Below are 15,957 nucleotides of genomic sequence, written 5' to 3' on the forward strand. Positions count from 1 at the left end.
TTGTAGTTTTCTAGTCCAGAGAAATTAGTATCCAGGGAGGTTAGTACGGTGTTGAGGGGAAGGCCCCATACGACTGGGTCCTTGTAGGATGCAAGGCAAAGGAAATAAACATCCTAGGGTCCTGGGGGGAAAGGCCGGCATCACAGCGTAAGAAAGCCGTTTTCTTATCTGACGCACAGTACCACGCTAAAAAACGGCTTCCCAACTTCTCTTAAGAGACCTTCTGCTCCTTCCCGAAGTCTCTCTGGATCAGGTTCGCGACTACTTATGACGTCATAGCCAATAGTGAGCCAGAAAGCCTTGACGCTCTAGCCCGCCACGCTCTCGCTGCCTAGCCGCCAGGGCGGAGACAGCGCTGTAATCCGCGGCTTTTCCTTGCGTCTCTCCTCTTCCCCAGGAATATCTGTAGGTCTTGTGGTCCTCGACGAGGGTTGGGTATTCCGGACACTTCGGTTCCCTGGTCGCAGAAGCTGGAGACATGCAAGGGAGGAGGGCTCGACCTATATATATCTAGGTCCTGGGACAGGATTGGAAAGACTTCTGAGTGGGAAGGTTTTAAGAAACCTTCCTTTTGTTAATAAAGTCCTCCTCCTCATCCCAATCCTAGACCATCAGTCACGTCATGGACCTCGCCGGCACCTGCTCCACCTTCCAGTCGGACCTTGATTTCTGCCCGGACTGCGGCTCGGTACTGCCTCTGCCCGGGGTTCAGGATACGGTCACCTGTACTCGCTGTGGCTTCTCCATCAACGTGCGGGGTGAGGAGCTCGTACGCAGCGGTCCCGGTGGAGGACCCAGGGTAGAAGGATCAGAGGCTTGGGGACCCGGAGATAGGCGGGAGTGGGGAAGGGGACCTTGGAGCAGGAAATTAGGCACTTGTACATTTGGTCCAGGAGCGAGACCCGAAGGGGACAGAATTGGGAACTAAACGGGGCCTCCCTCTGCTCGACTCCACAAACAGTTCTTACCTCCTGTGCAGATTTCGAAGGAAAGGTTGTGAAAACTTCGTTTGTGTTCCACAAACTGGGGACAACCGTGCCTTCGTTGGTGGAGGAAGGACCAGAGTTCCAGGGACCTGTGGTAAGTTAATGAGATCAAGAACTGTCCATAGGGGGAGGGGGTGATTGCAAAGATTTGGAGAGTTTTGGACCCAGTTCCAAGAGTGAAGAGGAGTCTTTAGAGGAGATGTGTCTGTGGGGTGTGATAACCTGATTCCTATGAGAAGTAGTGGGCTATGACTAGGCCTCCCCTAGCTCACTAGTTTCTTCCCAGATTGACAGACGCTGCTCCCGATGTGGTCATGAGGGAATGGCATACCATACCAGACAGATGCGTTCAGCTGACGAAGGGCAGACTGTCTTCTACACCTGTACCAACTGCAAGTAAGTATTATTTCCTTTCCCTCTGCCTTTCTCAGTCTGTTTGCTAATGAAACAAATACAGTGACTTAACATTTTTACTAACGAACATTTTTTTCTTTGATCTCATGTCACATTTGTATATAGCTCAGGTAACAGGGAGATATGTGGTCTTTTTTTATTTAAAGAAATTACTCTTTCTTACCTTTTGTATAGCCAGTAATCTAAACTTTTTAAAAATATTTAAAAAGAGATGAAAAAATACAGAAGGCAGGTATTGCTTTGTGGCCACCATGTTATGCTGGAGCCTTCCACTGTAATCTAGGTAGTTTTACTTTGGTGAGAATTAATATAGAGTGTGGACTCTGAATGGTTTTGAGAACTGGTCTTTGATGTTCTGCAGTTTCACTATAATGTATCAAGATGTGGCTATCTTTCATTTATCCTGTTTGGATTTGTTGGACTTTCCAAAACTGGGGATTGATTTTTTTTATCAACCTTATAACATTATTAACCATTATCCCATTGAATGTTGCCTTTTCCCCGTGTTTAATTCTCACATTCTGAACCTCTAATTAGTTATGTAAGGAGTCCCTGGGTGGTGCAAAGGGTTAAGCGCTCAACTACTAGCTGAAAGGTTGGCTGTTCGAACCCACCCAGAGGTGCCTTAGAAGACAGGCCTGGCGATCTGCTTCTGAAACCCTATGGAGCAGTTCTACTTTGCACATGTAGGGTCGCCATGAGTCAGAATTGACTCGATGGCAAACAACAATTAATTGTGTATTAAACCTTCTATTCGCTGTTTCTTTCAACCTTTTTGTCTTAGGTATCTAGTACTGCCAAAACAGAAATACCACAAGTGGGTGGCTTTAACAAACAAATTTTCTCACAGTTTAGGAGGCTGGAAGTCTGAATTCAGGAGGCTAGATGTCTGAATTCAAGGCACCAGCTCTTGGGGAAGGCTTTCTCTCTCTGTTGGCTCTCGGGGAAAGTCCTTGTCTCTTCAGCTTCTGTTCCTTGGTTCTTGTGATCCTTATGTGGCATGGCATCTGTCTTCTTCCATCTCTGCTTGCTTAATCTGCACTTTTATATCTCAGAAGAGATTGATTTAAGACACATCCTACACTAATATGGCTTCATTTAATGTAACGAAGAAAAAACATCACCAGATGGGATTATAACTGCAGGTGTAGGGGGTTAGGATTTACAACACATATTTTGGGGGGGACACAATTCAATCCATAACACTGTCTTTCATATTTTCCATCTCTTTTCTCTCTCTCTGCTGCCTTCTGGGTAATTTCTACAGGTCTCTCTTGTAGATTACTAATTCTGTCTTCAGTTTATTTCAATTATTACTTTTTTTTTTTCATTTTTATGAGTTCTGATCTCCTTAGTTTGATTAGTTTTCAAATCTCCTTAGTCATTTTTAACAGTAATTTTTGAGTTTTTTTAAAATAAATAACTATTTAAATGCATATTATATTTAAATTGAGTTATTTATATTCTGTATCTGATAATTCTGATATGTACAGCCTTTGTGATCTGATGCTGCTGTTATTTCTGCTGACTCATGGTGTTTTTTTCTTTGTGGTTTTTTTTTTTTTTTAACTATAAATTCAGGGTTTTTAGAACTTTAACTATGGGAATTTTCTGAGGCTTGGAGTGAATGCTGTATTGGCAGCGTTTGCATTTGCTTTTCCAGGTGCCTTGAGGCACTACGAAGCTGGAATCCCTTTAAATAAATTCTTGGCTTCAGGTTTTTCTAACCACACAGGTAGTATGAATTTGGGCTGCAAAACCGTGTAAGGGCCAAGCTTATGGTTAAGAAATTCTCAGGGAAGATTTTTCTCTCCCTCTACCTATTTGAGTCAACTTCCCCTTCTACAGAGCTAGATTTGCTTTTCCTTATTCACTTTTACATAGAGGAGTAGCTCTTTGGGTGGGGATGGCAAATTTATAGGGATCTCCTATCAGACGTTGTAGGTTTTGTCTCTGGTTTCTTATGCTCCATGTGGCTTTCAAAACAGTAGTTCATGGGCATAAAAGATAGCAGGGGACTTGAGTTTTAACCGACTTGTTTGGATTCCTGGTTTTACATCATTTTTGACCAGTGAAAAGATTGCCTTTACTTTCTAGCCAAATCATCAATGGATTTTATATAGAGAGAGTATTTTCTCCTAGTCTCTGGCTTGCCTGTTTATTTTCTTAACTTTTTTTATGAGTAGAAATTTTTAATTTTAATGTTTATCCATTTTTTTCCCCTTTTATGGTTAATATTTTTTGTATCCTATCTAAGAAATCTCTGTGTACTTCAAGGTCATAGTTCATCATATATATTTTTTAATCACAGTGTCTTTAGTTGTTCTGAACATGTTTAGGAGATCTAGTTCTCCACAGTGGCATAAATAAAAGTCCTTCCTTAATTCTTTAATCGAGTGTCTCATCTTACACTGCTAGAAACTCTTCGTTTGGCCTAATATAATGAGTCCTTTCTTTTCCATAGGTTCCAGGAGAAGGAGGACTCTTGATCTTTTTTTTTTTCTGGGCTACTCAACAATTTCTCCCTCCCTCTCCTCTTCCTTGGAAGATGAAGAATATTGGGTCCTTAGATATGCTGTCCATGACCTTTGGTTGCAGTATCTTGTTCTCAGAAGGAGAATCAGATCATGTGGGAATTACCGTTGCCCTCAGAGCACTCCTATCCCTAGTTTATTTATTAAAGTTATATGTCGGAGTCTTCTAGAGAAATATGTATGCTATTTATAATCCGCCTTATTTCAAAAGGAATTTAAATGAGTTTACAGAGATAAATCTGTTCTTTCAGCAAATATATCAACTACAGAAAAATAATATAAATTAATAATACATGACAACAAAAACAAACAAAAAACACAAGGACAAAAAATGGAGCCAGAAATGATGGTAATATAAAAAAGCAATTATAAGTATTCCCTCACTATAGAAATCTATTTGGTTACTGAGTTTAGGAAAACAATAGTGAAGTTTGGACAGTGAGCAGTTCAACCAAAAATTTAAATCTATTTGGTGTATAAGTTTGGGCAACAAATTCGATACCAAGGAATACCAGTGTATACTTCTGAGAGTGAACAAGAAATTACTTAAATGGAATTTTTTTTTATTTTACTGCTGCGGTGCAGTAAATTACTTAATGTGGCCCTTCTAGCCATAGTCTTTATGACTCTTATACAGTGATTGGGTGGGACTATGCAAATAAGGTGCTTGTCCACCAAGGGGATTCGACAGCTTGTTGCTAATGCAAATAAGGTGCATGGAACCCTTGTGGGGTTGGTACCATGCAAATAAGGTTTATGGAACCCTAACAAGGGGATTGGTCAGTTTTGCCATCCCACTAGGCTTAAAGGAAGACACTGGGAGAGAGGGGGAGGAGCTGTAACAGGGAAAACAGCGAGAGACCGGCACAGCAGTAGCAGGAGTGATAGCAGCGCAAGATGGCACCGAGTTAAGAGTTGAAACACTTGCCTGAGAAGGCCCCACGCAGGACCCAGCAGCAGAGGGTGAGAAGAAGCTGTCCTGATTAAAAACTGTATCCTGAGTTGTTCTGTTACTTTGAGTAACAGATCCTGATCCTGCATTGTACCTTGTTATTTCCCTAATAAACCACTTAACCGTAAGTACAGTTTGTGAGTTCTGTGAGACATTGCAGCGAATTATGGAACCCAAAGACCAGAGGGAGCGTACTGAGGGGAGGGGGGAATAGCTGATGTTAGAGATGTTGGAGTGGTACAGCAGTTTGGGAAAAGCTGGACATTTGGGACATCTTTAACCTCCACCTGATAGGAATCAGCTTTCTGCTGACCCTTAGAAATTATTCATGTAACTGCTCTGGAGATAAATGTAACATAGAACTATGTGGCCCTTTATGTACTCAGAGCTTTCAAACATACACATCCTGTTTTATCCCTGCAGCAACTTGGAGAGATGGGTGGGGCAGTCTTCTGAACTATATACTTGGACTGTTCTGGTAGTTGAGTTTCCTGCTTCACTTCCAAAATCTGAAACAAATCTGTGAATGTTTCAACCGTACTTTAAGCCTTTCCGTGGCTCATAACGCTACCTGGATAAAATCCACGTTTCTTAGCAAAGCATACGGGGCCTCCCATATAACCACTGTCTACCTGTCAAGCCTCATCTGGCACTCTTATATCCCAGCAATACAAAAAAAAAACTTTGCATTTCTTTCAGTGCACACACCTCCGACTTTGTAAGCTGTTCTATCTAAAAAGCCTTTGCCCACCTCCCCGGTTCCCTTCCTTTTTACCAATTTCTTTTGCTCCCCAAGACAGTATATGTATTTGTATTGCAGCACAAATTGCCCTATATTGTAATTTCTGGCCGTTTCTCCACTTAGTCTTATTCATGTCCATCCCAGTGACTAGCTCAAGCCAGAGTATGTTGGCAGTATGCAGTTGAATTGCTTCATAGATCAGATTTTCTCCTATTTTAATATCCCAGTGACTTATGTTTGCTAATTATCTGCATGCCTGTCTTTCCCACTAGTATGGGAATGTGTTTTAGGCGCCTTCCTCTTCAGCTCCTAGCACAGTGATTGGAAAAACCCAAGTTGAAGGTGCATGAAGTGCCCTGCCTGCACACCTACAGGTACAGCGCGAGGGCTAGAACCAAGATCGTTCGATTCCTCATCAAGGGTACTTTCAGCCGCACCAAGGTTCGGTGTCCCTAATTCCCAGAAGTAACGATCAGGAAACGGGAATAGGCCATTATAGGGTCTTTACTATTGCCCTTTAGTTTTCTCCACCCCACCTCACCCCAAGGGTTAAGCGTCTGGGGATCAGCCACTGAACATCTCAATCCTCGTGCTCGCGTCGGGCCTGGCCCGGCGGGATGTTTGCACCGCCTGACGGTTCTCAGGTCTTCTAGACCGCGCATCCTGCTTTATCTCTCTTGCGCGTGCACGTATAGCCCTGCCGTTTCCCACCTTTACACACAACCGCAGCGACGCTCTTTCCGCCAAATAGCCAGTTCTTCTTGCTGCGCCTGCGCAAGAAGGCGGAACTAAACCGGCGACGCCTGCGCTCTGACGCATTTGGCGGGGGGGGGGGGGGAAGGGGAGCTACAGCAGTCGTCACACCCGGAAGCGGAGAGCCGGAAGTGGGGTTGGAGAGGTTATCCCCAGGGGTGGGGAAGCGGAGGCCCAGGAGGAGGGGGAAAAAAGAAGGCGGAGGTTCCTGGCTACTACTCTGAATCCGATCCCGATTCTCTCAGATCTCAGAAACACTGAAAAAGGAAAGGGTGTCTCATCCCCCTTCCTCCCTTCCGCCCTCTCCTCAGCCTTAGCCATGGCCGAGGCAGGGGCCGGGCTGAGTGAGACCGTCACTGAGACAACGGTTACCGTGACAACCGAGCCCGTGAGAAAGGCGGGGGGCGGTGCTGTTTAGGGGTCTGGGAGATACTGGGAGGGAGGGGGTAGGTCTTTAGAGAATTGCTCCAGGGACTGGGCTTGGGGGTATGGGAGGAGTTGGGTTGAATATCTGGGATTGGGAGAATCACAAGATAGTGGGGATAAGTGGACGGTGCAAGCGGCTAGTCAAAGGATATGTAATGGCTTAGTTAGGATATAGGTGATGCTGCTTGGGATGGTGGTGTAACTAAGTAGTGAAAGAATGAGAAATTAGGGGTAAGGACCAAGGGAGGTGTGGGGTGGGGGGGACCAAGGGCTGTGTAAGGAAGCATGGCTGGAGGCCAGTTGTAGGAGAATTTGACTGGAAGCATACTTAATAAATATTTTTTGAATTGAAAATAAAGAGGAGTGGAGGGAATGGGGGAACAAAAAAAGGGAGATGAAGAAATAAATTGCATTTTTGCAAAAACAGATTAAGTTGCTTTCAAAGGGAAAAGGTTGCACTGGGCTTACTAACCTCTGGATTAAAGAAGTTTAGAATAGTAGTTACCAGAGATGCCAGGATGCTAGGGAATAGATGGATAGGAGGTGGGAAGGTCTGAAGTGGAGGATGAGAGGGGTAAGAATGGAGGTCTTTCTTTAATGGAAAAAACAAATTGGGGATCTGGATAAAGAAAAGATCAAAGATGAGGCATTGGAGACTGAGAAAATAATTTGCATGTATTAATACCACCAAGGATGATTTGGGAGGAAGACAGAGATACAGCAAGGATTATATTTTCCTTTGAAGATATGCTGGGACCTTCCCTAGGTTAGGAACTGTGTCTTCTCTGTACACTAGTGGATATCAAGAACAGGAAATAATGCTTCACTATTCCTCGGGGGACTCCCTGAGGCTAAAGACCTGTTCTGTTTTTTCTTTTCCCAGCACTCAGCTCCTCTAGTACTGTGTTTATGGTATTGATTGAGCTGGGGAAGGGAGGAGAAAAGGCCCCTGGGAGGGAGTGGGAATGGTCTGTTGGAGAGTAGATAGGTATGCTGATCCCTCTTAACCTTCCAGGAGAACCGGAGCCTAACCATCAAACTTCGGAAACGGAAGCCAGAGAAGAAGGTGGAATGGACAAGTGACACTGTGGACAATGAGCACATGGGGCGCCGTTCATCAAAATGTGAGTAATTATTGGCCCACAGTAGCCCGGGAGTCTTGGCTCCCCTCTGCAAATCTCCCTTATATCCACTGGCCACCCTGAGGCCCCCAGATGCTTATGATCCTGTCACTGTCTTGGTCATTCTCTGGCATTAGAGAGAGGATGTTAACAATAGAGGGAAAAAGGTGGGGAGAGGGCTAGAACTGGGATGTGCCTTGGCCTGAAGGCAAGAAGTAGCAGAGGTTAGAGGAATGGGGCTTTGGATTCCTGGCTTTCTAAAAGGAGAGCCCAGGACATGAGGGTTGGGTGCCTGACTCCCAGAGGGTGGGCCTGGGGAAGCTGGATCCTGGAAGGTAGGAGGAGGCCGTGGTGGATGTAGGAATTTTCACTGAGATCCAGTTGGAATGGAGCTGACTCAACACTTTCTCCTTTTTAACTGAGCTCCTCCCTCCACTTCCAAATCCAGGCTGCTGTATTTATGAGAAACCTCGGGCCTTTGGCGAGAGCTCCACGGAGAGCGATGAGGAGGAAGAGGAGGGCTGTGGTCATACACACTGTGTCCGGGGCCACCGCAAAGGACGGCGTCATACATCCCAGGAACCAACCCCCACCACCCCTCCCCAGCCTCCTGACCCCTCTCAGCCCCCTCCAGGGCCAATGCAGCACTAAATTCCTCTCTCCCCTACCATTCCTGTGTCTGCTTGGCCCTGAATGTATCCATGTGGCTACTTAGGGACTAAACCCATGGTTTGATCCCTTCTCTAGTCCCCCTCCTTCCCTCTCCTCTGGCGTGATAGAGGGAAGAAGAAGAGGAGGGTGGACAAAGATCCTGGAATTCTGACTTGCTGCTATACCAGAACCCAGCTTTTGGGTTCCCCTAGCCCTCATTTCTCTTCCTGATACCCATCCTCCCCTCCCCAGGGATCTAGGCATCTTGGTCTCAGTCCCCTCCCTTTGTTCTCACTGCCAAATGGCCTGTCCTGGGATCCAGTTATCTCAATCCCTTGCACTCTCCTTGAGTCCCAAACACTTAAATTTGGTTTCCAACAGCCCCAGGTTTCACTGCCAGGGTCCCAGTCAGATTCCAGGCAATCTTGTCCCAGCTTTGCCCATTATTCCTGGCTTAGAGCTATTCCAGTAATGTATTTATACAATCCTAACTCTTAGTCCTCGCCTGTGGGATGTGAGGTCTCGTAAGATACCTCAGGGCTCTCAGCCCTACCCCTCCCCTTGTGCTCACTCCCTCATTCCCTTTAGAGGAGTTAGGAGAGAGAGGTCTGTGTCATTCTCACCTCTAATAGAAAATGGAGCAAGAAATAGTCATGTCCTTTCTCACCCTTCTCAGATGATCTAGGATTCATGACAAAGCTGGCTTTGAGACTGGTCACTTAGAGCCAATTATCTCCTCAGCCTTTGGTCTTCCAGCTTCTGAGATAGATGTAACATAGTCCCAGGGACCGAGGTCCCTAGGGGAGGGAGAGAAAGGGGGGAGCAGAGAGATGGGGGTGTGCCCCTTACACTCTTAGCCCTTTCTTCCTAGGCTTTAATGTCTCTGCCAGCCTAGATGTCCAGTTCTCTCAGCCCTTCTAACCTCTTACTGGGACCTAAGATCACTTCCCATGCCTCTTGACATGCACGGTTGCAGACATCAATCAAATCCATACCACCACGGAGATCTCATTTATTGCCACAGATGCACAAAATAAATAACCCAACATCACAAAACGTGTTAAATATGGGCCCATTTATACACATGAGGAAAGATGTGAGCCTATGTACAAGGTTGAGTTTCGGGGTATCTGGGCTATTCCCAGCTAGAGAGGAGAGGTAGCACCACTGGTTCCATTGTGTGAGTATGTGCAGGGGGAAGTCTTAAGAAAGTTCTTAATGGAGAAAGGCTGTGAGCATAGGAAGCAGTCATGGTTGGAGAACTGGCCCACCAAAAAAAGGAAAAAGGGCAGTTAAGCTTCCTGGGGGCCTGAAGCTCAGGCCAGAGTCAGGCCACCTGTTTTTAGGGGGAGACTCTTGTGTAGCAGAAGCTTCAAAGTGCACAAGGCAGGGAAACCCAAGCCTCAGAGGTATGGAGAAGGTGCTGAGCCCTTCTGTGAAGCTAGGAGAGGCTGGAGTGGGAGGTGAATAGCTGACTCCCAGGGCATCTGTGTTGTAAACATGGGTCGTTTATCAATACTGATGGGACAGAGCCAGCTCTCTAATTCAGGCCGGAAATCCTGTAAGAAGTGGAAAGGTCAGTTGAGGAGAACTGGGATAACAGTGGAGGAGAAGAGTCCCAAGAGGGAGAGGCAGGAATGGATTCGGCTTTGGGCGTCGATGTGGAAACCTGGAGACCAGCTGAGATCTTATTTTTGGGGAAAAGAGGCAATGTGAGTGGAGACGGAGAGAACCTTCATGCTCCACCACTGGGCATGTGGGCTTGACTCCTGGAAAGAGCCGTATTTCTGTGACCAAGAGATAGCAGCCGCCAGGCGGCTAGGCTGAAATGGGCGGTGGGGTGGGTGGCACAATGCGGAGTGGGGCGCGGGGGTCGCGGGTGCAGAGCAGTGGGAAGACGCGCTCTCCCAGCGGTCCAGGTGCCTGGAAGGCGAAGAGCAGGTCGAGAGAGCGGCCGTCGTAGAAAGCCACGCGGCCTCGCTCCCAGTCCAAGTCCACACGAATGAGCCGCGGCGGGGGCCCGGCGCCGCCCAGCAGAGTGGGCTCTGGGGCCGTGAGGGCCCAAAGGCGGCCGCCGCGGCCCTCCACAGCCCACACGGCCCCCGCGGGGCACAGCCCTACGCGGCCCTTGCGTCGCACGGACTCTCCGGCCGCGCCTATGGCGTAGCTGCTCTCCCCATCGTCCTCATCCTCCCCAGAAGAATCCCCGCAGGAGGTGGTGTCCGCGGTCTCCACCTCCCAGCAGTGGCGGCCGGCGCCAAAGCCCTGTGCGCCCAGCACTGCGGGGAGCTGGTCGAAGCGCTCGGGGCTGTCAGGGGGCGCAGACATCCCTGGTGGGGCCAGTCGGACACTGCGGCAGTCGGAGGAGATGATGAGGTGGCGGTGCGCGGTGCCAGGATCCAGGGTAAGGTCAGCTGGAGAGAGGAGGGCAGAGAGAGGACCGCGTGAGAGGGGCAGAGAATACTCGCAGAGAGTAAGGGTAAGGGTCCTAGAGGCCGCCAACAGCTGTGGGTGGCTGCAGAACCAAAGGAGGCGAAGGCAAAGGCGTATGATCTCAGGCCTGGGCGAGACCTCTTTGCGTGCTGTAGCACCAGTGACCTCTGCAGAATTGGACTGCGAACTGGCCCTGCCGGCTCAGGACGGAGCACAGCTCAAAGGGGAAGGTGCCTGGTTTGTTGGGTAAGAGAAGGGAGAGTGAGGCTGTTCAGGGACTTCTAGGGAGGGGTGAGGACAGATAGCTAGGCAGTGATAACTGGGTTCTTGCATGGGAGTTGAGTCAGCAGAATGAGGAAGGTGGACCTAAAGAGAAAGACTGATGATACCTGATATGGGAATCGCAAGTGACAGAGGGGAGGGGCAAAGGGAGGAATCCAAGGTATCCTGAGAAACCAGCCCACTCACCCACAGGAATAGGTGGGGGTGGACAGATAGGAAGGGTGGGGCAAAGGAGGATAGAGAAGGTGATGTTAGCCAGAGACCAGAGAAAATAACCATTGGTTTATATGTATGGGGTGCTTTGGGGAAAGGTTTCCGGGTTAGGGGTGCTAGAAACAATCTGGGTTGCATGGGATGGTGGGTGATCAAGAGAGTGAAGCATCTTCTCTAAGCAGTTTAAAGAAGGGTGGTGTGGGGGCAGCCTTGGGAGTCAGTGAAGAAGGAACTCTGGGCACCCCAGAAGCTGCAGGGAAGGCCCAGAGTCCAGAGGCAGAGAGATGCATGGGTCCTGGGACCCTTATGGAGAAGGGTGATGAGAGGTGGTGGAACAGAGATGCCTAGGAGGCAGCTGGTCTCCAGGGGTCTGCACTGTGAGTGTATGTAAAGGGAGGATGAAAAAATGGCTGGGAGATGAGGAGTTGAAGATAGACATCGAAAAGGACTTGATCATCTTTGGAAGATAAAAGGAGAAAACCTAAAACAAGCTCATTCAGTTCCCTCCCTTCTTTCTTCCTTACCAGTCAGTCTGTGAAGCATGTTTTTGACCACTGGGTAATCTTCAGGGAGGTCATCCTTTGAGTTAGGTGACTTGGGCATTGGGGCATCAAATCTGAATAGACGAGGGAGCAGAGTCAGGAAGTTGTTAGATACCCCTCTGTCCTGTGATGCCCCACCATCATCCCACTCACATCTCTGAAATAGGAAGGGGTGAGGCCATATCCAGAGAGCCAGTCTGTAGGTGGGGGCAGAGGTGTGTGCACAGTAGTGAAAAGGAAGGAACAGTAAAAGAAACTCACCTGCTCCATGTCTTTCTCATGTCCTGGGGTGAGCAGAAGAAAACATGGATGTGAGCTCTGGGTTTCATACTGTGGGAACCCTGTCCCTCCTCCCTCCCTCCCCAGGTGTGAGTTGGTGATGCCCCTCCCCACCTCTCAGAGTGATCTCACCTCTTTATCACCTGTGCCCCTTTTCCTCTCATTCTCCCCCTTCCCCTTTCATGACCCTTCCTTCTCTCACTCTATCACTGCTTTCTCATCCTCCTAACTCCACCCCCTCTGTCCTCTTCTCCCTATCCATTCCCCAGGGGTTCTTGGTTCCCCTTCCCCAGCCTCATCCACGCTGTTTCTTGTCCTCAGAGTCCCTGCTGCCTGCTGCTTCCTCAGCCCCTCTGTCTCTTTCTTTTTCTACTATCTTTTTCTGTCTCCTATCTATCTATCTGTCTCCTTTTTCTACCTTCCTGAGTTTATCCCAGACAGCTATCCTCCAACCCCCCGCCTCCACCCGACCTCCACACACACCAAACACAACCCAAAGCCCTTGGACCAAGCTGGCCAAAGAGTTGGTATATAAAAACCTTATAATAAAGCTGCCATAAAAGCCCAGTAGCATTTATTGGCTCTTTGCTTTGTGTCTATCTACCCTAACCAGGTGGGCAGCTGGGCTTGGATGTGTCCCAAGAGGCCCAACAGATCTGCAGGGTATCATGGGAGCAGGAGAGGGTAGAGTACTCCCCCATCACTTTTAATACTAGAACACACCCCTCCCCCAACACACACACCCACTTCGATTTCCAGTTGGGGTGGCAGGAGCGGGCCAGTCTGGTGGAGCTGGGGAGAGAAGAAAGACAATTTGCCTGATTAAGCCAAATTACACCTAGACTAATTACGTCTGTGAAGGCTTCAAAGGGAGGAAGCTAGGGCTGCTGCAGAGAAGCCAAGCGGGAATCCAGATGCCTGGGGGTCGGCCAAGAAAATGAGGTTGGTTGGTGGCTGGAGCCGGTGGTGGATGGGTGCTAGGGCTAGGATGTGGAGAGGAGCCAGGGGAGCCCCCAGCTGCTCTCCCGGACCTGCCTTCTCCCACCACTGCCCCTGCCTGGGGCCCTGGGACGACCGAGGACAGCAATAATAACACACAGCTTAGGCTCACGGCCGAGGCCAGGGCCCAGGGCTACTACGCTATTGGGGCGGTTGGTACTGCTCCTTCCTACCTGCCCCACTCCGCTTGACAGCCCCTTCCTTTCTGCCCTCTATTTCAGCTTCTCCTGCCCTCTACTTCAGCTTCTCCTCCACCTCCTCTGTCCCTCTCTCGGCTTGCTGCCTGCCGGCGCCCTCCCCTCTGCCACCCCTCTTCTCTCAGGGGGCCGAATGGCGGCCCTCTTCGTCCTGCCTCGGTTCCCGCGCTCTCCTCAGGGTATCAAGGGGGCTCATCGAGTTTTCTGGCAGCTCAACCTTTTCGTTCACTGCCCAAGCCCTTCTCTCCAGTTCCTCTCACAAGACTCTGGCATCCGTCCAGCCCAACGCCTCTTGGCCAAGTGTCAACTCCTTCCCACTGTCCTACCTGGAACCTCTCACCAAGGTCAGCCCCGCTCCCCCATCCTTTGCTTTTCTCTCATCAACTCCATCCCTTGCCTAAACTTCTATAAGGGGTCTGGCTCCGGGGGTGCCATTGCTCGTTTCCCCAGGGAACCCATGGATGCGCCCCCCTCAACTACCAGCTCCGGACCCGCAAAGCCCACCCCGCCTCACCTCTCCCTGCGGATCCAGCCAGCCGATGGTGGGGATACGGCCCCCGCGGCGTCTGACGGCGCCCGCCCGGGTGTCGGCCAGCTTCTCGCACAGCCCGCGGCTGATTCGCACCTCCACCGCCAGCCGCACATTAGACCTCAGGCTGCGGCGGGGGCACGGCCGGCCGCAGCAAGGGCAGGCGGTGGGGGTGGCCTCGGTGCCGGTTGCTGGCCGGGGCCCCCAGCGGAGAACCAGGCACGCGCGGCAGAAGCTGTGCTCACACGCCAGGAGCACTGGGTCCTGGAAAGGGCCCTCGCACAGCGGGCAGGTCGCCAGCTGCTCCAGACGCTCCAACAGCCTCAGGTCCGACTCATGCGCCTCCATGGGGAGCCCGGGTCTGGGCGCCACCCCTTCCGCGACCACCGTGGCCGCCTTCGAGCGCGCAGATGGCGGCCTGGCCCTGCTGCTCGCTGACTCAATGAACTTCTGTTTCCCGCATTAACTTTCTGCGCCTTTGCTGCCGCTCTCCTGGGACTGCCTCGCTCTTCTCCCCAAGCCTCAGTCTTCGTGAATCTCCCCACCTCAGCAGGCTTTATAAGGAGGGAGGAGGCCCCCGGGGGAGGTAAACATCAGGCCCTTGCCTAACACCTCATCTGGTTCTTCCGCTTCTGGAGGAAGGTTTAGGGTAGGGGAATGGGACATCTAGGTCTCGAGTCGAGGAGGTGGTCAGTAGGGGGCGCTCTGAGGGCAAGGTAGCAATGTGTGGAGAGGGTAGCCCCCCTATATCGCCCCCTGAAGGGCCTGAATCTCACCTACCCCTCTGCCTGTGGTGCGCGGTGGGAAGGGTGCCCGGGCTCGCTCTTGGCATGCATGCCGACATTGCCAGGGTGTGAGTCATTTCAGGTGGCTGGCACACCTACATCAGGGGGCAGGAAGCACAGATCCTGGTTTGTGTGGCTTTGGCAGGCCTCTGGGTGTTGCTGTGTGGCTGTCATTCCCAGCACCGCTCTCCTCTCCGTCTTCCTGCCTTACCTATTTTGGGCTTAAGGACACCCTGAAGCTTTGGGGGCAGAGCGGGGAAAGAAGGCGTCCACACTCCAGCCTCCAAAAGCCAGGGTCCCGCCTCACAGCTCTGCTTCTGGTTGCCTCCTAGGGCCTCTATGTTACTGTCTTCCTATGTCTCTCTTTCTAGCTCTTTATTTTTCCCTCTGTACGCTTTTCTTTTCCTTGTTTTCTTTCCCCACTTCTTTGGAATGCACCCAAGGGATTATCTATTTTCATTCTGTTTATTCACTGAGGCCCAGAGAGCTGGAAGTGCCCAAGGCCACATGGCAAGGGAATATCAGAAGTGGAACAGTAATCCAAATCTCCAGACTTGCACCCTTTCTGTGACCTGACCCTTCTTCTTTTTCACTCCAGATCTCTGGAACTCCTTCTGCTTTCTTTTCTGATCTTTCCCTGTGCCCTCTTTCCCCACCTCCATCTCTCTCTCTTTCTCTTCCCTACTCCCTCTCCTTGTTCCTCGCTCCTTCGCCTCTCTCACTATAGACTGTCCATCTGTCCTTCTGGATACGCTTGCAGGTTTGTGAATAAGTAAACAGCCAGGTGTCTACAACTATGAGAACACACACTGTTGTACAAATAAGCATATGCATCACTGATGTCCAAACGTCCAAATGTGCACAAACTTATAGACAGATACACTTATATAATGCAGACATCACAGATATGCCCAACTCGTCTCATACACGCTGAATATCACTGGGATGGACACCCAGTGTTATTTAGGGGCAGATGGACATGCGCAAAGAAAACATGCGAAGAGACACTTTCACTAGTTTCACTAAGAAAAACAGTACGACAGTGAGTCTTTATGGAGCAACAGTGCTTTAATAGGCAACCCCCCCAGGCACCCACCCTCCCCCATACTTATCAAGGAG

General features: G+C 49.7%; 3 protein-coding genes across 4 annotated transcripts; 2 read left to right on the forward strand and 1 right to left on the reverse strand.

The window, feature by feature from the left end:
• The first annotated feature begins 190 nt into the window (after positions 1-190).
• On the forward strand, positions 191-4,600 carry POLR1H (RNA polymerase I subunit H). 2 transcript variants are annotated; one of them, XM_023741420.1, is made up of 5 exons: positions 191-253; positions 608-758; positions 980-1,080; positions 1,273-1,382; positions 3,865-4,600. In XM_023741420.1, the coding sequence occupies exons 2-5, from the start codon at positions 623-625 to the stop codon at positions 3,887-3,889; spliced, it is 372 nt and encodes a 123-aa protein (XP_023597188.1). In that variant the 5' UTR covers positions 191-253; positions 608-622; the 3' UTR covers positions 3,890-4,600. The 2 variants fall into 2 exon arrangements, with proteins under 2 accessions (XP_023597188.1, XP_004387163.1); XM_004387106.3 differs by lacking the exon at positions 191-253 and adding an exon at positions 290-405.
• A 1,894-nt stretch (positions 4,601-6,494) lies between these two features.
• On the forward strand, positions 6,495-10,290 carry PPP1R11 (protein phosphatase 1 regulatory inhibitor subunit 11). The gene is made up of 3 exons (XM_004387107.2): positions 6,495-6,769; positions 7,823-7,931; positions 8,377-10,290. Exons 1-3 carry the CDS (start codon positions 6,701-6,703, stop codon positions 8,577-8,579), a joined length of 381 nt encoding a protein of 126 aa, XP_004387164.1. The 5' UTR covers positions 6,495-6,700; the 3' UTR covers positions 8,580-10,290.
• Positions 10,291-10,397: 107 nt separating this feature from the next.
• RNF39 (ring finger protein 39) lies at positions 10,398-14,889 on the reverse strand. The gene is given in 6 exon segments (XM_004387138.1): positions 10,398-10,993; positions 12,032-12,123; positions 12,311-12,333; positions 14,039-14,539; positions 14,541-14,607; positions 14,834-14,889. Coding segments are annotated over 6 exon segments (1,335 nt in total).
• Between the last annotated feature and the right edge of the window lie 1,068 nt (positions 14,890-15,957).

The sequence above is a fragment of the Trichechus manatus genome, unplaced genomic scaffold (assembly GCF_000243295.1).
Source record: "Trichechus manatus latirostris isolate Lorelei unplaced genomic scaffold, TriManLat1.0 scaffold00180, whole genome shotgun sequence".
NCBI classification, from domain to species: Eukaryota; Metazoa; Chordata; class Mammalia; order Sirenia; family Trichechidae; genus Trichechus; species Trichechus manatus.